We start from the raw sequence: 22,707 nt of genomic DNA, 5'->3' as shown, positions 1-22,707 counted from the left end.
ATTTTCAAAATGGACTTGTTGGTGGTTGCCTGAACAACTAGTCAACTCATTGGTCTTAAAGAAAGCCCTGTTTAATTGCAGGGCTTCCTTGTTTCAGGTTCACCTGAACCCAATCATACTTTGCAAACTCTCTAGCTGTCAGCACACTAATTAATGCATCTCTAAAATATATATATATTAAAAAATACATGTATATGGTGGCTTCTTCAACTTATGGGACTTATTGATTATTTTATTTTTTTATTTTCCAAACAAGCTGTAATTTTGTTCACTTATGTCCAAAAATATATAATTGTGTGCATTTATGGTACATTAAATGCTAGTTATTACATTTTGGAAGACAAAGGATTTTATTTTATTTTCTTGTTTCCACTACAATGTCAATGAAAAAAGAATACACCTGTGATGTATGTGTTCACGCTGTTGGACATTATTATTAAAAGGATTAAATAAATTGGTGATAGTAAAAAAGTGATAGTGAAATTAACTGTGTTTTAATTTAGTTAATTTGGACAAAAATTAAGTAAACTAGTCACCTCACTTATCGACTAGTCAACCATCATGACTCAGCCTCAATGTCCACCTATAAATAAATTGTCCATTCTTACACAGGAACAAGGGAAGGTCGGCGTGATCTTCAATGTGGGCACAGATGACATCACCATAGATGAGCCTGCGGTTACCGTGAACGACGGCAAGTACCACGTGGTTCGCTTTACACGTAGCGGTGGCAACGCCACCCTCCAAGTGGATAACCAGCCCGTCATTGAGCGCTTCCCATCAGGTAAGTCCCCGCGGAGGATGGGGAAAGCCATCTGGGGGGGGGGAATCCCATTACACGTGTGGTTGGTAGAAATACTGGGATCAGCTTCCCCTGGGACTGGACACATGGGGTCAGAGAGAGACACTGTATATTTCCACTCGCAAATCACTGCGACGTTGTTTGAAGCACTTGGCCTGGATTTGCATCCATGTTGGAGGCATGCCTTATTGAGGGGTACAAATTGATTTATAATTTCAAATGCAAATTATTTAGGTTTGAAGTGCGCCATTTTTACCCTCAAACTCTTCCAAGAGAGTTTATGAGTCACCACATGCAGCGCCTAGATAACCACCGCATGCACAATCTAATAACAAATGCAAATTGACACATTTCCCCCCAAGCTGCCTTGCCTAATACATTCAGCCCGAGATGGATTTGGATCCTTTACAGTTCTCAACTTCAGCCAGCTTTTCTCTAGGCGGGCTGAAGAAGGTGTCTCTGTGCCTGTGAAGATCCACCATCCCTGAACTGCGTGCGAACTTTGAACCTCAAAGCGCGCTTTCATTTTTTAGCGTTAGCCAAAACGCCTCTCGCAGGTTGCTCTTTGTACCCTCGAATATCCCAAGTTGTGGTATAGCCGGCGCCGTAAACTGATATTGCACACCCTTAAACTTTTGTAACAAGCCTTGATTGATGATCTCAACCCTGCAGTGGTCGTTCCCGTGAACCGTCCCCGTCCTATACAAACATCTCGCTCTGCGGTCCCCTGGCCTTGTGTGCTTTCCAATTAAACTTGAGCAAACTCTCTCTCTCCCCACTGTGTGCTCAGGGAGCTGCCTTCCTCTCATAGATGCTGTTCCACAGGAAGACATTTTCTCCGTCTCTAATAGCAATCCTGTCTTTCCCGTCCTCGTTTTTCAATCGGTTTTTCAGATGTGCTGCTTCACACCAGGTTAGTGCAGCGTCAAGAAGTCCTTTGCAAAAATACAGCTCTAGCCAAATAAAGCGGCGCCTCTGCTCACCTGCTACGCTCCTTCCACCCCTGCGTGTGGGGTCTTGTTTCGAAATTGCCAGTGGTTGAATGGCACTGCGTCCCTGCGGCTCGGGCTTGAGATTTCGTCTGATTTCTGAAAGGGAAAATTGGTTTTCTACTGCTGCGACACAGGCTTCCCATCCGCCAAGTCTCCCCCTAAGCCCCCTCAGGTGGTGAGAGTCAGATGGGGCGGCCTTTCCAAAGCGCAGGGATAAAGCCCAGCTTCAAAGTCGTCACAGTCATGTCATGCTTCCTTTAAAACTGAGTTATGCGCATTTAAATGGAATGGCACGGCTTTTATGTGGCACCTGTCATCCTGGGGATTTAAAAACGATGATATTGGTCTTGCGTGTCATCCAACACTCGCAAAGCTCACGTGTGTACACGAAGCTGGCTGTGTATCGCTTAGATTAGTGGGCTCGATTAATTCAGTTAATTAAAACGGAGGATTAGATAACCGGATATGTTCCCCGGTGGCAGATTTGCTGCTCCCTGCGGACACAGGCACAACTGACCCCTCGCCTCTGTATTTTGCTCAGCACACCATTACATTGCCTTATAAATAAGAATCTAGTGAAAATCAGTGAATAGCAATGCAACAGACTTGATTGGTTTGTTTTTGCTTTTTTTGTCGCTTACTCACGGATGAGACCTATTTCAAGTTTTCTTTGAAGGTTCAGCACAGAATTTGCCACACATGAGCTCTTTTAACAGGCTTATGGGAGTGGGTGGTTTGGCCCTCATTCAGGTTGCAGGGTGGGTAGGACGAACGGAAAGGCTTGTATCTCACACGACTGTCACAGAAGGAACATGACACAGTATGTGGTATGTCAAAAGAATTCTGTTAACACATGGCATACTAACATCTTTCTTCAAGAAAGAATAGTTTTAACTGCAAAATGACTTATTAATGGCTGCGTCTGAATTTCTGCACTTTCGTAGTATGTGGGTCAATGGCGATACTCATCTTTTTTTGTTGTCTATTAAATACACCTCTTTTAGGATGAGCATATTTTTCAACAAAACAAAAAGGTTTTATTTTTTTAATTAAAATACATTTTTACATTTCTGAGGGGGGTAAAGTAAAAAGAAAAAAATCATAATCTGATATTTTGATTTATTATTATTTCTTAGAATCTCTATTATGCATTCATTCATTTGTACTATATATATATACACACACACCATGTCACATGGTCATTAAATGTTGAGTTTTATTGAAATTGGTTATTAAGTTTTATTGAAAATGGTACAAAAGTTTTTAAATCATACTGTATGAAAACAACATTAATTCAAAGAGTTCTTTTCTTAGAAGTTGGCACATGCTTTAAAGTAGATTTTCTAAAAGATTTAAAAATTTTCTTTATCATGAACACTCTTATATGTCATTGACCCATGTACTGAATTTGATAAAGGAAAGGTTCTGGGAATGTCACGGCCGCTGCAAAGTTGTATAGTGATATTTTAAAAGACATAAACGTCATTGCGTGGCAACAAATATTGACCAAGCCATTGTAATAAGAGGTATTAGGATAACATGTGGATTTTGACAGGACAATGGTGGAGAGCAGAGAGGAGAAAACGGTGAAATGAAGAGATTGTTCTTTTGAGTGAGTAACAGGACCCACAAGCTCATTTTAGCTCTGATGAAGGGATCTGTCAGAAAAAGGGAACGGTCTCTTATCTGGCTGCCATGACACCGAGTTGATTACAGCTTTTGTGTCTTTTTATAATTACACGTGTGCTAATTTATGCAGGTACCTCGAGATGTTGATACTAGATTCAGAACTGATTGCATTGTTCGTACTCTGATTTCTTGTAGAGACCAGAAAATGTCTTCCGGAGCAGTTTTTACACTACTGCACATTATAATATGTGACATGTTATCACTGATATCTTTGTTGTCCTATTGATTGTATGAAATTTTCCTCAAGTATTATTCGCTGAGATGACGTCACAATTAACAGACCAAAACTAGAAGATAAACGATCACTAAATATGTCCTCAAAGCTTTCTAAACAGAATTAAACATGCTCTAATTAGTCTCAAGCTTCTAAACTGTCTAATAACTAAGTGCAATCCACCTTAAAACAACATAACTACCAGCATAAAGCTCGTTTAGACTTCCTAACTTGCTAAACTTGATAGTCTTGTTGCCATGTTTTTAACCATGTGACGCTTGAACTTCCAGATATTAACCTCTTATCTGTCTCTCTAAATTCTTTGAAGGGAACATTGATAATGAACGGCTTGCAATAGCCAGGCAAAGAATTCCATACAGACTTGGTCGGGTAGTTGACGAGTGGCTACTCGACAAAGGTAATAAAAATGGATTAATTAAACAATGACTTAATGACTTATTAAGGCTCTGTAAGAGGTGCAGTTCCCTTAAAACCGCAAAGCTGCGAGCCATTTTGAATTATAAACTTCCACAAAAATCAAACCTTTTCCATTGGCATACAGTGGGCCAAAACAAACTGTGAATTGTGGCTGCCCACATACAAGCTAAATCCAATTGGTCATTTCCATGTGGCTTGTGCTTTTCATATCATATTCTTAAGTTAGAACTGCACCACTTCAGAGATAAAGGTTTAATCTTAAACATAATCCCTGACTAACCCTCTAACAACGCACCATAACTGCAACAACTGTCTGTAAATAGTTTATTTTTCTTGCTGTCTTATGTTTTCCTTCTGTGATCCCCTCTGACTTCGCTAATTTTGAAGTAAGATGATTTTTTAAAAAAAACACAAAAAAACAACACTAACTCTTACTAAAGAAAAATATAATTATCTTTTCCAACCCCAAGCAGTTAAAGGGACTATTGCTTTTTTGTCATTCTAACACTTAAAATCAGAATAAAGTTTCAAAATCCCCTTTAACCCTTTGAGTCTAATGAAAACAAAACAGATTATGTTATTCTGACTTTTTGCTTAATAGTCTAAAACTTAACCGTGTAGTAATCTTTGGTCCCGTGAGACATCTGTAAACGGATGAATCCTGCATGGTATTTGGTTTTCCCCAAGAAACCTTCTCAGTTATTAAAGTGCAGAAACGATCTCAGATACCTGCGTCAGCACATTATCAAAGAATATTGGGCAGTAATGCTCTACTGGATGTGTAAGTAATCAGACTTTTTGGTTGGTTGCGCCTTTTTCATCTATATGCAAACTTCTTTTTCTGTTCATGTGCTGAGCTAACATCACATCTAAATGTTAAGTGTAAAACAAATACACTTGCACTGTTTTTTAATGGAAAACTGACCTTTCTAGGTCTGCATACCTTTGTTGATTGAACTCAATAACATGCAGAGTATAACGTGATCCAAAGTTCAGTTCTACATTTGTCTAAAGGTCATTTTCAGATGTTTAGCTCTCCCTTGTGCATCCAACTAACATCTTTTGTCAATATATAATTGTATACAGTATATATATATATATATGCGATGAGTATTTCCTCTTAGTATGATTTGATTTCCACCGCTCGATATAAATAGGGCACTAAACTAAAGCTAATTCCGTCTTAAACCCCCCTAAATCGAAACTAACTCAGAGGGTTAAACAGTCTAAATATTCATGAAAAACATTTTCGTTCCCAAATGAGAGGAAAATTGCTGTCAGCCTTTGCACATTCATATGTGATTTACAATGTCCCTTTAACATGTGTAATTGTTTATCAGTTCTAATCTATAAGTAATGATAATGACGCAAAGCCCTCATACATCAGGTCTGTGTCCTGTATGACTGGTACGTTTTACTGAGTGACTGGGTTTTGTGTGAGAAATTTGTGTCTGCCTCGTGCTCTGTATCTCAAAGGCTCTTTGGTCTCCTCATTCTCCTCCATTAAATGTTCTAACCTCTATCACTGGGTCTCATACATTTAGCTGCAAAGAAAAGATCTGTCCAACCTTGAGTTAATCACAGGAAAACCTTTTTTGCCTTTTTTCTAGACATGCGAGAAAATTAAATCTCATTGCACATTTAAATAGCAGTGAGAGGATTAATGCACCTAAATATTTAATATTCTGTCGTTATTAACTCAAATCTCTCATGTCGTTCCAAACATACGCAGGACACAAAAGGAGAAATTTTAGATGCTGTCCTGATCGCTATATTCCAATGAACGAGAACTGAATAAAACATTATGATATTTAAAAAAAACTATCCTAAAAGTGTTCTTTTGAATACGGATAAATAGCTTAAAAAAGTTTTTCATTGCTTTTTTAATTAAATGAAAGTCAATGGAGTCCAATGTCAAAAACAGATCTAATATAAAAATACAACTTTGTAAATATAATGTCTTCTTTTATACTCCACATGAAAAAGAATCTTGTACAGGTTTGGAACAACATGAAGGTAAGCAAATGATGACAGAATTTTGGGTGAACTGCCACTCTAAGTCCCATGCAATACTATCACAGAGATGATAAAGAGAGCATTTATATTATATTTTTCTCATTGGTACTTTGTATTATGTCACCGTATGCAACTGTCCTTAATGTGACACATTAATCAGAATAATTGTTACACTGTACAATAAAAGTACACAGGCAAGTGGAAAGTGGCCATCTGGCTTCTTCCCACTCTATTACGACATGCCTTTCAGAGGTTATGGTCTTTTTATCTCGTCTCTCATGTCAAACTTGGTTATTTTTTAACTGTTAAAACTGAGACCCTACTTGTGTTAAATGGCAACCCTTCATTAAACATTAAGTGGCTCTCACAGAGGGGATAACAACTGCCCACTTCATAATCAGCTGTGTCAGAGTACCTGTTCATCAGGAATAAATGGATGGCGGCAGTCCAGCACTTAGTGGCCAAAGGAAACGGCACTTTGAGTTAACCATCCTTTTCCTCTTTAAGTAGTAATTCAGAAGGTTTTGTTGGCATTTAATTATATCTAAAGTTTGGCCCGATTGCTTAACATTCACCATTATAATACAAAACCACTTGAATCAAACCTGTAGCGCTGTGACTACCTGTTGCAGCACTGAAGTTTTTATAATATTTATTCAGATTCCTTTTATTTTCCTTTGCATCAACTACCGGTAAATGATCAATTCAACCAGTGGTATTTTCTATGGAAAATTACTTAGTGACAATGGAGATTCTGGGGACAAAAACCTTAATGCAGAGGCATTTTGTGTGTGTGTGTGTGTGTGTGTGTGTGTGTGTGTGTGTGTGTGTGTGTGTGTGTGTGTGTGTGTGTGTGTGTGTGTGTGTGTGTGTGTGTGTGTGTGTGTGTGTGTGTGTGTGTGTGTGTGTGTGTGTTTATTCATGTGTGTCTGCGCCCCCTATGTATGTGTATTTGTGGGGCTGGAGGAGATACTCCTCTTGCCTCAGTGACACATTAACATTTGAGCTGGCAGATGACACTTATTCATGCAGATTAGCATCAACAAGGCCTCCGTCTCTGAATAAAACATATCCAAAACTCTTTACATACTCATAAATATTGTTTTCCAATTTGGTCCTCCTTATTCAGTTCATTATCCACAGCTTAAGCCTTACTAGTTTAATGAGACTCAAATGATAATATACAGCCATTATTCTATAATGATAAGGGCTCTTCCATTCCTCCTTTCATAGAGGAGCCACCTCAGGCTCTGGGAGTGATCTTTGCCATCATGTTTAATACAACATTTTGTCTCCTGCACTATCCGGGTCAGAAACGACAGCCATTAGAATTGGAGATTTCCATCACCAGGTTCAAATGTTAAAAGTGTTATCAGCTGATTTAGACACATCCTACCTGTGACGCCAAAAACAGCCTGTACTGATGGTCGTTTTTTGCTGCTCTCTCTCTCTTTCTCTCTGTCTTGCTCTCTCTTCATCTCCTCTCTGATGCATCCCAGGTCGGCAGTTGACCATCTTCAACAGCCAGGCAGCCATAAAAGTGGGAGGTCAGGATAAGGGGCGGTCGTTCCAAGGTCAGATCTCAGGCCTGTACTATAACGGGCTGCAAGTGCTGAAACTGGCGGCCGAGGGGGACCCGAATGTGCAGGTGGCAGGAAACTTGCGTTTGGTTGGGGATGCACCCTCTGTCTTGTCCACAGAGACCACCTCAGCCACCCCTCCGGCTGCGGCAGACATGTCCACCACCATAATGGAGACCACCACCACCATGGCCACCACCACCACCCGTAGACAGCGCTCTCCCAGCCTGAAGGACAGTATTACACAGGTGAGGATGGGACGGCCCTCTTGTTGGCCTGTTTCTCTTGAATGTGAGGGATGATGTTGCGTTTATAAAGAGTTTTGTTTTACAAGATGTCCGGTTGGTGATCAGAAATAAAAAAGCTGACAGGACAAACCACCCTGGGGTAAAAAATCTGTCATTTATTGCTTGAAAAAGTGCTGTCACTCTGCATCTGGAAAGCCCTGAAGGAGAAGAATCATAAAGCTCAGATTCGCATGTGTCAGGATATATCTCCCCCACATAGACTTTCCCTTTCATTCCTCCCACACATAGTATTTTACTAGTCACATTTCCTTTGAATGGTCCTGCAATTTTCTAAAGTCATTATTTTCTAAGCCTCGAGAAACATATTTAGAGCTGTAGCACTTTTCTTATGAAAGCAAACATTTGAACGGTTAAATTTCTATCCACTTGTCAGATTTCCAGTTTGAAATCCTTCTTTTACTTCTGATTAAAGGACTTTTTTAAGGGGGGAATCATTTATTTTACCGTACAATTTACTGTATATGTGTCTGGGAAAAAAATAGCTTTTTAGTTTTACAAGGTTAAAAAATGCTACACAAATGTATATTTTACATTTGCAATAGTTTGAAATGAGAGAATATATATATATATATAAAAGACTATCACAAATCATTCTCACAATTTCAATAGAACCCCACCTTAATATCCAGCTAGATAACTTTGTCCATCTTTAACTGTGCCCTGATATTTCTGAACAAACTCACAATTTATGTAAATGTAAGGTTTTATTTGTTAAACATGCTGGTTTCTATCTTGTCATTAAAGCATAGACTGACCACTGTTGTTCCTAGCCCTGCAATTCTTTATGCCTATCGACAGCCTAAAAAATTCTATATATTTATCCTAAAGCAGCATCTGTAAAATGCTGAAGCACAAGGCTATTACTATTGAGAATATTGAGTGTCATATCTGACATGTGTGTGTTGTCTCTGCCCCCCATTCATCACATATTGGTAGCGAGTTAGCAGCGCTTTCCTCCCCCACTGTCAGCCTTTATTCATGTGGTGTTCAACTCCATTGATCAGGAGATGCACGTTGATAAGAATAAAGGCCAAGCTCAATAACAATCAGTGTCAATCATAGCAAAACTGCCAAGATCCATAGCCACTAGAAGCAAACATTAGCGCAACTGAGGACGAACACAGATTCTCTCACGTGTGAGCTGTGAATCACTCTTAATCCGTGCTGTCCTGGCTGTAAATAGTCATACAAAGCAATGGCATAGAAATGGGGATTTGAGTGAGACAGCTTAGTGCCGAGGAAGTCCCAGTGCACCACTCCTCTCCTCATCTCCTCAAGATGAGTAAGACATTTATATGGAATAGCACCAAAAACGTCTAGACTACAAATTTATTCCTTTATGAACTATATTTACATTCACTGTGTAAAAAAAATTTCTCTAGATATATGTAGTTCAAATAGATTACCCAATATTTGTGTTTTCTTTGTATTTTATGTTTATAAGACCAATATCAATTGTGAGTCGATAATATGCAGAGTACTTACTTCATCATTAGCTTAGCAATATGCTAATGTCCCTATTGAAATCAATTGATTTGATCCTGCACAGAACACATGCTACTAATGTCACACACTATTGAAATCAATGAGTCGATCATTTGGAGTGACTATGGTCACGCCCACTGAGTGACAAAAAGACTGAGCATTGGTTTTCAGCACCAATGCCGTGAAAAACACACAAAACGCATCTAAAACGCGAAAGAGCTTTGCGATTGACTGTACAACTACATTTGACAAGAAATCTGAGGTATATTTTTACAGACTGCCGAACCTAAAGAACAGAGAAGCAAATGGCTCGCTTTAATTCATAGAAACAACTTGACTCCAGGCAGCGAAAGGTGGATTTGCAGTTACCATTGAAATAGTTTACATGCACCACAGTAAGCTGATAACTCACAAATATCAGCTTATTGAAATAACCTGTTTTCGCTGTTTACATGCAAACATGACAACACAAGTAATGTATTAATAAATCAGGCCATGCTCCTGTGTTACAACAAAATAATCATTTGCGTTATTTCATTTATGTCGGTTGTGATGTTAAATAAAGCTTGCAACATGTCAGTTGGAACCTTACAGCTCGTATATTATCATCTCATGCAGTTACAGATGCAGCGTTTTTACTGAACCACTTCGGATGCACAAGAGGAGAGGACATTTTTATCATTTTCTGGGTCATGAAAGAGTCTGCGTTTGTGTTAAATTTCCTTCTTCCTTTCCTACAAAACGCTCGCTCTGTCTGGATGTGTTTAAATCTGCACTAAGGATGCATTCCTGTCACATTTCACACATGCGCACTTCGATAAGCTGACAGAAACCAGGCTAATGCGTTTACAAACCGCGCGAAATCGGAGTAAGAGGCAAAAACCTACCTGTGTCGACCGGTTTATGCGTAGCTTAAGCTGTTTATGACCTTTCTCCAAAAAAAGAAAACGTGTTTCCGCATTTACATGACCACGTGCGTTGTCAGCTTATTAAGCACAATCGGATGTTTTTAAGTTTTAAGGCTGGACGATATGATGATATATATAACATTGATATGAGTGATCACCCGGATTTAAGGCCCTTGCACACTGAGTCCGAAATTTTCGTATGCGTTTTTTCGTATTCATGATTCGGTGGCTCTGAATTGTCAAAACACCATTCAAACACCATTCAAACTGCTTGCTACGGATGCGAAAAACGCAGAAAATCAAACCCCGATCCGATTTTTTTACGACGGACGAGTGTGCAAGCGTGATTGACATAACGTGAGGTCGTATTTAATTTTTAACGTGCGAAAATTTCGGACGCTAATTTTGGGCCACTAGACGTAAGTTACCTATATTGTATTTATATAAAGCGTTCACAAGCAAATTTGCTTTATGTATTTCCCCGGCGTTGAAATTAGGCTCATATAAATGAAAGGAAACACGATTCCTGGCTGAATTTCAGTATCCATGGATCACTGGATCTTTGGTAAGTTGTAAGGAACACTATATCAAGTCCAACCTTTAGTTTAAACTGATAATCGTTTGGTTTACTCTCGTTTTTGCAGTTTCCCCTATTAAATCCAGTCACACAGGAGCTCTTCTGCCACTCTGTCCGGCTGAGGGGGTTGTGTTCCGGCGGGAAAGTGACATCAATAGATTCCCTCTATATACTAATGTTATACTTTTGAAATCAATTGAAAAGTTGACACCGTGCAGGATTTTTTTAGTTTTTTGTTTAGAAACATGCTAATGTTACACTATTGCTATCAATTGTGAGTCGAACCCTTGCAGCATATTTCATCATTAACTTAGCAACATGCTATTGTTACTATTTAAATCAATTGTGAGTCGATCCTGACAGCTTATCCGTTTCCATCCTATAAGAGATGTCATACTCACCAGAACGCTGCAGGGGACGGCAATCCAGGCACTGTCTGCTATAGAGCGTACCTCAATGGTGACCTAAAGTTGGCTTCTTGAAGACAGCATACAGCTGCGTGAAGGAGAAAGATTCAGATGCAATAGGGTATATGTCGAACATGACTAAACCGGAACACTGGTCTCATCGCATCCGCTTGTCAGAGAAAGTGTTAACAGTAGTATGACCTGACGCCGATATCTATGGACTTTTAAGGTAACCAGCTAACTTTAAGATATCAAAATGCATATGTGAGTGACATTGGGACACAAGGGACATTATGCTCATCTTTGCTCGCCCCTTTAAGTTATCTTGAGTAAAACAGCTAATTTTTTCACGAAGCACATACATGTAGCGATTCTAGCTCAACTAAAGGGAATATAATTTTAATAACTGATCATGGATATGATCATGAATCGCGTACATAGATTAAATTACCCGTAAAGGGGATACCTTGCCAATGTATCTGTATGGACAACTAAATACAACGGATTATAATCAATTATCCATACAGGTAGGCAAAAATAGATCAATTGTATATATCAACAATCAATCACAACGAATTATAATTAAATATTAATGTCAATTGTCTAGGATAGATCGATTCTCAGGATAACCCTTATGGAATTAATTTGTTATCGAATAATCTGTTCGTCCACCAAACTGACCGTACGATCTTTCATCAACCCTCAAGAAAAGTTTATCCTCCTTATATACTCTCAAGAAAGGCTATTTTTTCTGGCCATGAAAAATAACTTACCTGTTCTATAAAAATACTATTTAAAGTATCAACAAATTGTAAAGCTTGTAGCTTAGATAGATCGAACATTTAAGGGACTTCGTAATATGAGCAATAGACCGAGTCAATAAATGAATATAATGGATTTAATAAAGGAAAACTACGTATACCAGTGACTAAAGTTACAAGGAATAAATGTATATACAAAAAAATAAAGCGACAAACAATGAAAGAGAATGAGAATAAGAGAGTGATAGGAAAAGGGAGAGAATGATCAACAGTTATGGCAAAATCACAGACAATAGGAACCTTGAGAGAGAGACAACAAGGATCAAATCGCCCTATAAGCGGGGGCAAACAACTCTTAAACGCCTTGAAAGCTCGATAAAACAAATACTTGCATATACAGCTCTCTTGTGTTGCTGAGTAAAGAAGGAGTGTGTGTGTTGGTCCTTCGGAGCTTCACGCGTTCTCTCGGTTCTTCCGGAGCGAGCGTCGTCACAGGAAGTTCAAATGTCCATTGAAAGCAAAGTTTGCCAGCTAATTCAGGCTAAGTTCATTTCACTCGCAAGTAGAAATGAACAAAGGAGAATACGAAAAGGGAAAACAAAAACTGAAGAAGACAAACAAAAGAAAACAGACCCGAAAAGGTCTGAAGGGTAACTGAAGACGAAGAATAACTGAAGACCAAAAAGAAGAAGAGCGAGGAAACCGCTGGTCCTGACTTTAAAGGGGGTCCGAGTTCACACCTTCCGGGGTGAACTGACCAATCGACTTGGAGTTCGGTGAGCGGGAAGAGTCTTTCTTTGTCCTGTCAAGACGGCTCATCTGCATAGTTTATGATGGTGTTAAAAGTTGTCCTTTCTACTCCAGAAATGTTATACATATAATCATACATTTTACTGTATGCTTATATATATATCTGGCTTGGTGAGACCAAGAGGATCCTGAAGGTATCAAGAACTACGCGAAACGGACTTAGGGGTACAGAGATACATCTTAAGTTCATTTAATACTACGATAAAATCATAGATACCCCAATATGACATGGGCAAGCAGGCAAACATAAAAACATATAAAATATATCTTAGTAATGTCTTTATATGAGGAAGTTAAGGAAAAGTCCATGTACGTGCGTCTCGGAGGGAGCTTTGCTTCGGCCACCTGGAATTCCTTTCTTGCCGGGGAGGGGGTGTTGAGCGATACGAATCTGTTTGAGGCTCACACGTTCGAGTTTATGGCTGTTTGTTTTCTCTCGCGTATGCCACAAAAGTGTCATTGGGAGCAATTAGACGCCGGCTCTCTGGCGCCCTACTTGTGAGTTACCGGACAAAGTCAGGGGTTAGAACGGTTTCCAAGTGTTGGAATGCATGAGTCACCCTGACACTGTCCAGATACGCTACATACAAAACACTTAATACGGGAGTGATGCGATCTGTTTTACAGAATACGGAAGTTAAGTAGCACATAACCCCTATTGACACCCAGTACTTGCTGTATAGCGGCTTGGCCCACCCACCGCCAGAGCGCTTGGACACCATTGGCTATTCTGCAATATCGTGATTCTATCAGGCTTCAGGAATTTTAGATAAAGGAGTTTCCCCAAAGCGTAAGCTATTACGCAATGTCGAGAGACCAACTCGAAAGGGAACAAGACCAAACCACTTCCCCTTTTGATATGGGGATCGCTAACATGGGAGGACACATGCTGCAAGGCAAATAAAAAACATTTCTCATTTTTACGGATGGAAAATTTAGTCTCGCAAAATGTTATTCCTAATGATAGCATGTTATTACAACTATGCAATTTTGCTCATGATAATGTTATGGATTATCAATATATCTTTGTGGGCCCCTCCTCCCTGAGGCCGCCTGTTACATAGTTCCACTATTACCCCCTGACCGAAGCCCCTGTGTGTAGCATGTCGATTTTCTGCTTATGTAGAGTGTAGAGCATTCTGAATCAGTCACTTGTAAGGTTCAATGCTCATATCAGACCTTGAATGTGCAGGAAAAACATCTGAATATTTGAAGAACAAAGTCAAATCAAGTGTTCTGAAAATCAGTCAGAGCTGCAGGGTCAGACATATGTTATTATTTCAGCCTCATTTTTAGTGGCTTGTGCTGTTTTGTATCAAAGCGTCCATACATCCAGCAGCACAAATCTTTTGTTCTAAGATTGCTGTTCCACGACCTCAAATTTCACCTTAAATATGTGCTTCGTTTGAAGTAAACCTCTATGACTCCACGTGAACCACAGCTCATGTCAGAACTCAAGCAGTTTTGGAAATTGTGCCAATAGTGTATGTTAAGGAAGCCCTTAATCAAGCTGATATAACACTATGCTTCCCTTTTAAGGATTAGGATATTGAAAGTGCCCTCGACTTTCTTTTTGTCATATCAAAAAATTAGTCATGGCGAATTTGTAAGGAATGTATGCACGTATCAAGAAACAACCTGCAATTCCAGTGTTCTTAATAAACTTGTCTTTAATACTAAACACACAGGCATTGTGCAAAAGTGCAGATAAGAAGCGCGCTAATTATCCTTTAATAAACGCAGTCAGGCAAAACTAATGCTGCAATGCGTCTTTTAATTAGAGGTTGGAAATGTCAGAGTCTTTAGTATTTGTAAATCAGACTCAAAAACCAAGCAAATTCATCTTAGCTTTTCTTTAGTCTCAGTAAATGCTTTAATCGTTCAAAGATAGGCTTTTTGTTTAAAATAACCCTGATGTCTGTACATTTAATCTTTGTTGTCTTAAGGTTTTTTTCTTTTCGTTTCAGCAGAATTCAGCTACATCAGTATTTGATAGATGTCGTGGACATGAAATGGTTTTGTTTATTTGGCGTAAATGAAGCATAATAACATTGCTGATATGATGGAAAGCCTTTGAAACAGAATGTTTTCCTCAATAAGCTTACTTTCGAAAGTAATTTAACTCTGGCCAGTTCAAAATGTTTGTAGCTGACAATAGTGAACAGTCAAAGGACAAGAAAAAACACTAACAAAATGAGGACTAGATCAATACGACACTATTTCAGCCAGACCAATTAAGACTGTCTGCAGGCCAATTCAGTTACGTCAATCATGGTCAAAATTATCGGTATTTAAATGCAGACGTGAAGCATATTTGCATACATTTAGCCAGAATCTTATCGGGTCTCGAATGAAGAGGTTAAAAGGTATTATCTCAGTAATCACATCATGGAAACCATGCATTACCAATTTAATGGTTTACCATGAATGTTTTCATTATATGCATATGTAAAGGGTATTCCTCTAGCTCTGTCTTTGGTCTGTGTGTGTATTAAAATAGAGAGAACAAATGCAAAACCTGGTGTCACCATCAATGAATACCTCCATATACCTCATCTAGCGATCGCAAGGGAAGTCTCATTCTGTCGATGCCTCCCAGCCTTGCAAACAGATAAATATGCCCATACGAGTGAACAGCGAAATTGTTCTGACCTCTCGATGGGAAAGGACAAACTGATGGGTCCAAATCAGTCATGGCCCAGATCCAATTACATGTTTTATGAATGTGAGGTATGAGTCGGGAATGTTAATTCAAACTCAGGTCAAACCAAGGGGCAGCAAAGCCATTTGGTCTAGCATCACGGCATCATATAAATTCCTCCACAACCAATGGGTGTTTCTTCAACAGTAGGTCGCTTTTAGTACAATCAAACCCGTGGACATGCATCACAGAAGATTTCTTTCATTTTTCTGGCAGTGTTTTAAAATGTCATTTCCACCACACAATTTAAGATGTGATGGAAATGACATTTTAAACATTTCTGAAATAAAATATTGTCTGATTTTAACCAATCAAAAATTGATTGAAAAAAATGTTTTGATTGAAATTCAGGAACCTCTCTGACCATATTTAGCGTTATGACAGAAAGCTTTTGCTTTTGCTTTCTATTTTGTTTTTATTTTGTGCACCTGATAAATTGCATTTTAAGTAATTAACTTGGTTATTAACTTAAAGTAATTAAGACAACACTCACAGGAAGAATATGTGAATAAAAATGTGTTTATGTCTGGGATGCTTTTGTTTAATGAATTCATCAAACGCACCATTGCATGGAAATAAAGACTGCATTCTTGAAAAACTAGTATAAGTATTGAGTAATGATTGTGTTAAAAACAAATGTCATTGTTAGCACCTTGCTTAGCCCAGTTATAATTTTTTCATGGAAATAAGATGTGAATAAAGATGTTTCAATTTGGTTGGCAATCTATTGGGGGGGGTGGGGGGGGGTAGTGGTTTTGGAGGGTGAGCACCCACAGGCAGAATCATAAATCGGTGCCTATGAATCTCACAATAAATATTGAAATTCTTTGTTTATTCCAGTTTTTGTTTAAAGAGTCATAGTTTTACGTTTTTAATTATTCATATGTTTATAGTGAATTTTCATTGTTTATGAAGGTCTAGGGCAAAACTATATAAATAAAATAAAGGTGAAATTTGTTAGCTTTAATAAAAAATCAACCCCTGAGACATAAGTATCCAAATATGACGAAAGCTAACTGTCACAACTTTCAAGATTGTAGAGAAATCAGATTAAATGGAATCTGCCTCCAGACTTGGAAAAAGAACCTGTATTCTGTCTTCTCTTTCAGAACTCAGATGACCTTCTGGTGGCGTCAGCCGAGTGTCCCAGTGATGACGAGGATCTGGAGGAGTGTGAGCCTGGCACTGGTGAGTACACACACATACAGCAGCACTGAAACCACACAGACCTACACAAGCTTCAGATGCTCAAACTACTGTCTTAAATAGAAGACTTGTTTGTTTGTTTTTTTCATTAAGGAGAGGTGTTTAATGACAGATATATTCCAATTGGATGTAGTGCAGTTCCATAGATAATTCCTCAGTGTAATTCCGGCTTGAGCTTCAACTAGTTTTTTTTTTTTAAGACTTTGTAAAATTTCTGTTGTTTATATGTAAAATGAAACTATTCCATAATATGATGTTTTGCAAATATTCAGGAAATAACATTCATCAGTAGGATCTGAAATGTAATTTGGTAACACTTTATTTTAAGGTGACGTAGTTATATGTTACTACATGTACTTAATATAGTAATAACAGTAAATTATACATAATTACAAGAAACTAACCTTAACCGTAACTCTATAGCAAGTACATGTTGTTTATTAATATTACTGAGTACTTATGAGTAAGTATAATGTAACTACGTCGCCTTAAAATAAGGCGTAACAATCATTTTTACATTATCATTTGTTTCAGAAGTACAGAATTCTGTTTCCCATAATGTTTATCTGCTAGCACTATTCCCCCATATTACCCTTACAAAAAATAGAAGTGTACTTGGGAGCTCAGCTGGTCATTTAGGAAATAAATTATGAGTTGCTTGCTATGTTTAGGCTAAGGGTTATATTTCTTGAAGGGTGGCCTTCTCCTACTATCTGGGCTATTCATAACGCTAAGTGGTCATTCCACTCCATCGTTGAGTTCCACTTTGGGCATTATATACTGTATCAGTGACATCAAACTCTGTTGCACATGTAGTACATGGAATTAATACTCTGTGCTCAGCTATTGCTTCTGTGATTGTGCAGTGTTGCAATCATTCAGTGTCGTTGAGTGGTTGAGTTCTTTCTGATGGCCCATCTGGAAAATCAGCTGTTGCTGTTTGACATTTGTCCAAGCCTTTGGTTTCATTTCAGATTATTTTAGTTGAACAAAATGTTGGAAAATTAAATGTTTTAACCCTGACATTTCTTATTAAATAATTGGTACAACAGTCCTATTTTTTGGCTAGGTCTCAAAATCTAGTCAGCTGCCTGCCTAGCTTGTTTGGGCATCGTTTGAGTGCTCCTGACACAGAAAAACAAATCTCTCAAATTGTCGGTTGAAAAACTGAAAAACCTTTCAATTTAAAGCAGTATTAGCTTGTTTCCTTAATGGATAAGGTCCCATAATGTGATGTGACAAGCTTCATTCAAGGTACAGGATGGAGCGGAGAGAAATGTTTTAAAATAAAATAAAATGTATTAATAATTTTTTTTTTTTTATAATTGTTATTAAAAAATGTCTAAAGCTTGGGGTCAGTAAGATTTTTTAATGTTTTTGAAAGAAGTCTCTTATGCTCATAAGGCTGCATTTATTTGATCATAAATAGAGTAAAAAAACTCGAATTTAATTACCATTTAAATAACTTATAATTAATTATATTTTAAAATGTTACTTATTCATGTGATGGCAAAGCGGAATTTTCAGTGTCATTAATTCAGTGTCATAATGATCCTTTATAAATCATTCTAATTTGCTGATTTGGTGCTAAATAAACATTTCTTATTATTATTAATGTGGAAAACAGTGCTGCTGAATATTTTTGTGGAAATATATATGGTATCTTTTTCTTTGATGAATACAAAAGTTCAAATGAACAGCATTTATATGAAATATAAATATTTGTTCTTTAATATTTTAGTCTTTACTGTCACAATTTAATGCATCCTTGCTGAAAAACATGTCTTTAGAAAAACTAACCCCAAACTTTTGAACAGTAGTGTATAACATTAAAATGCAGTGTTTTGGTTAGCTTAACCACATGCTAAATCAGAGTCAGACGAGTCTCGTGCACGTCAGTTGAGTCACTGTTTGAGTGCCATGTTAGTTTCTTTTTATGAAGTTCTGCCTTTAAAGAGCATCTCGTATTAGTCAAATCAACTTTGCAATAAGATTTATAAGATGATCCCCTATATAGGCATTACCGCTTACTAAGTTTTGAGACACAGCATTTAAATGATTTATCACAGAATGCACATATGCAGAGGATTTTATCATTGCAAAGGGACTTCTCTATTTATACAAGTTAGATAAAAGACTAGAGCACAGATGAGTGTGTCTCTAGTCAAAGAGTATAAAGGGGAGAAAAGTTGTGTTTTTAAAGGGACCATCTTACACACCTTTGTTTTTTGTAATTTGCTTTTTTTCCATGCAAAAATCATGCGGCCTATTTGTTGATGTAAGTGACCCAAACTCCATGGTTTGCTATATTGTTTAACCAAAGAAGAGCCAAGAGCTATTCAAGATATGAGTTGGTTCTTTTTTAGATGTTATTTGAGTAATCTAGACATATTTATGTTAGCCATATGAATAGGTTTAAACAAATATTTCAGCTTTTTTTCATGTGAATATTGTGTAGAATCTTTGTCCTAGAATAAATTGCACATAACAAATTGATTTATAATTCTATAGCTAATAGAGTGCGCGTGTGTGTACATGTAGCTATTGTCGAGTCCTCGCTAATTCTTCTTCCTCTCTCATCCTAGGAGGTGAACTTGTGTTGCCCATAATTACCGTGGACACCCAAGACCCCCTTCCCATGGCCACCCGTTACCCTGCCATCCCCGCCCCTCCCACTTCCCTGACCCCTCTCCAAACCACCAAAGAGTCCCTCATTCTGTCCAACCCCCGTCCACCGTGCCCTCCGGACCAGGAGGACTGCGGCGACCCCATGGAGGTGTCGGCCTTCGGCTCCGGAGAAATGACGGAGTCCGATGACGAGGACTTTTACAAAAACTCCCCCATGGTCACGGACAGGACAGTCCTGCCGCCGCCCCCCGCCGTGGGCAAGAGCGGAGGCCAGGGCCCAGGTGACCACCGTCCTCCAGCCCCCGCCCCCACCACCCACCCCAACCAGCTCCACATCCCCGCGGGCAAAATGAACACCCGCGACCAGGTGCTCCTGCCACCTGCCCCATCCTCCCGTCACACTCCAGGTCTAACCTACCCGCCCGATTTCCCCCATGTGCCCACAGCTCACCCCACCGACCTGATGGAGAAGGGCCGCCCGGGCGCCGTGGAAGTGATCAGGGAGTCCAGCAGCACCACAGGCATGGTGGTCGGCATCGTGGCGGCTGCCGCCCTCTGCATCCTCATCCTCCTGTACGCCATGTATAAGTACCGCAACCGAGACGAAGGCTCTTATCAGGTGGACCAGAGCCGCAACCCGGGCTCTGAAAGCAACGGTGCCGTAGTGAAGGAGAAGACGCCGAGCACGACTGCCGCCATCGCCAAAACGACCACCAAGGGCAAGAAGAACAAAGACAAGGAGTATTACGTCTGAGTGAACGAGCGCGCAAGAGAGACTGAGGAGGAGGTTCAAGGAGGATTTTAAAACTTCAAATCACCTCCTCTGCATCCTCAAGCATTTAAGCCACACAATCTTCTGTTTACTTCTCCAAAACGTTTTTCTGCCACCGAAAGATATGGACGTAGGGAATGAGGAGGAAGGCCCTAAAGGATAGATACTCCTTTCGTTGCTGTCTTTGCAAAGCCATTGTTGTATGTCATTTTATCTCTATCATGTCTAAAGAAATTCTTCCATTACATTCCAGATGATGTAATGCCCTCTTTGCGATTAAAAATGTATGTTTTGCGTGGTCTGGGCCTCCACAGGAGAGTAACAAAACACCATGGACAGGGAGAGAAAAGCCGCCGGTTTAACTGATGTCTCCACACACAAGCTTTTGGTGCTATTCCTGGACGTTTATTTAATATTACCTTCATAGAGCTATGAAATTGAGATCTTCTGCGAGACGCTCGCTGGCCCTCGTTGTAATAATTTATGAAGAACAGAAGCGATTGTGTTAGTTATTTGCACGAGACAAGCAGATGCTCCCATCAGTTCTTGTGGAGATGTTAAATCTGACACCTTTTTTGGAAGGTGAAAAAAAAAACGTGTTCAGTTGAAAAGGCGGCGGATAAAATCACATCTTCTGTTTTGTTCTCTGATAGAGCCGAAATACCAGAAGAGTTTGAATTCATTTCCACTCGGATATCTTTTGTCAGGTGTAGAAATTAGGATTTATCTGTCCCTGTCATGAAACACATGAATCTAATTCTTTCTTTGTTGTTTATCCGCCATGGTTTCATAAACACGTTCTCACTTAGAATCGCAGATCAGACGGCGAAGCCTGCTTTGACAGCGACACCTCCACCAGCAGGTGTAGAAAAGCTCAGAAGGTTGTTAGAACTTTAAAAAGCCCACAAAAGGGATATCTCTCTCTTTCTCTGTCTCTCTCTCTCTCTCTCTCTCTCTCTCTCCATCTCTCTCTCTCCATGGTGTCGAAACATTGTGATCTGTTAGGCTACTAATTGTGTTCCATGCATGATGTATTCACATTCAGCTTTCCATGAGAGTATTTTGATATGAAATACATAAAGTTGATGACTCATCTCACCCGGAGGGATTCATAACACCATGGGCGAACACGACGCAGACAAAAGAGACCTCAGAAAGTGGGACTGTCCTGAACTGAACATCAGCTTGGACAAAAGATGTATCTATGTAAATACAGGACATTGCTGAAAACACTTCAGGAGACAGGTTTGTGTGTATCGTGCATACAATGCGTATGTGCGCGTGCGCTTGTGTGTGTGTGTGTGTGTGTGAGTGTTTGTCCTCGTTCGTCCTCCGGCATGAGAAAGATATACGCAAGACTACGAGAATTCTTTCTCTTGCCTCCTATATTCTCTATGGTGTGAAACTACAGCCCAATACCCATCCGAATGAGACTACAGACACTGAAACAAACAGGATAAGGTGAACCGAGGCGAAATCATATTTTGAGAACTGTGTGGCATCTCTTCTAAGAGGAAAAAAAGAAACTTGTTCTCATCAGAATGCCAGCTCACCTCCTCCCAAACCTTGAAGGAGAGCGTAAAAAAGAGCGAACTGACAAGACTTTTATGGATAAAGCAGCACAACCTTGTGTCCAGACTTTTGTATCAAAGGACACCTCCTGGAAAGGAGGAAAAAAAAGAAAGAAAAAAAAAACACAGTATCCTGTCTAGATATTTCTCACATTTGAAAATATGGTTTTACTGAATTGACATTCCTTGTTATTACAAAGAGGTTTTTGTTTAGTCCTTTCTCTGCAAATGGAAAAAAAAATACCGTTATTAAGAAAAGATATTACTTCAACTATGAAGTGATTTTCAAATGTAAAATTCTGGGGGGAAAAATGTTTTGGGATTTTATTGAATTTGGTAAAATATGAAGCATTACAACTAGCCATACCTCCATTCCTACATACTACTTTCTTTTGTTACGTCATCGACAGGGCAATTTTTTTTGTTTGTGTTTTTATTTTGTTTGTTCTTTTAAGATATAATTGTCATTTACCTATGCTGGTCAAAGTATATTCCCGTTCTTAATGTAATTGTAAAGTGTTACTGTGAGATGAAATCTAAATATGTGTACATTGACAGAGGGAAAAATACACTTGGTTCTATACTTCGTACTGATTTGTTCAGTGTGGTCTCTTTTATTTATAAAAATGTTTGCCTTAAAGAGTTATACATATTAAGCAGCAATTTCGGAAGGATCATGTGACACTGAAGACTGAAGTAATGATGCAGAAAATTCAGCTTTGCATCACAGGAATAAATTACATTCTTAAATGTATTAAAACAGAAAACAGTTCTTTCAAATTTGAAAGAATATTTCACAACATTACTGTTTTTACTGTATTTTGATCAAATAAAGGCAGTCT

At 38.9% G+C, this 22,707-nt stretch overlaps 1 protein-coding gene across 9 annotated transcripts in view; it reads left to right on the top strand.

Annotated features, from left to right (window-relative positions):
• The window catches only part of nrxn2a (neurexin 2a), a 452,348-nt gene extending 432,057 nt beyond the window's left edge, over positions 1-20,291 (top strand). For 5 of the 9 annotated variants that reach the window (XM_056261997.1, XM_056261998.1, XM_056261996.1 and 2 more), the window contains 5 exons: positions 613-784; positions 4,026-4,115; positions 7,651-7,979; positions 16,798-16,876; positions 19,480-20,291. In XM_056261997.1, coding sequence (XP_056117972.1) covers positions 613-784; positions 4,026-4,115; positions 7,651-7,979; positions 16,798-16,876; positions 19,480-20,276 — 1,467 coding nt within the window. In that variant the 3' untranslated portion in view covers positions 20,277-20,291. The remainder of the gene's footprint in view (positions 1-612; positions 785-4,025; positions 4,116-7,650; positions 7,980-16,797; positions 16,877-19,479) is intronic. The other 4 variants (XM_056262003.1, XM_056262002.1, XM_056262001.1 and 1 more) reach the window with 3 other exon arrangements.
• The last annotated feature ends 2,416 nt before the right edge of the window (positions 20,292-22,707 follow it).

Source organism: Rhinichthys klamathensis, unplaced genomic scaffold (genome assembly GCF_029890125.1).
Source record: "Rhinichthys klamathensis goyatoka isolate OS25496 unplaced genomic scaffold, OSU_Roscu_1.1 h1tg000191l_1, whole genome shotgun sequence".
NCBI lineage: Eukaryota > Metazoa > Chordata > Actinopteri > Cypriniformes > Leuciscidae > Rhinichthys > Rhinichthys klamathensis.
This window is presented reverse-complemented; position numbering and strand designations above follow the sequence as displayed.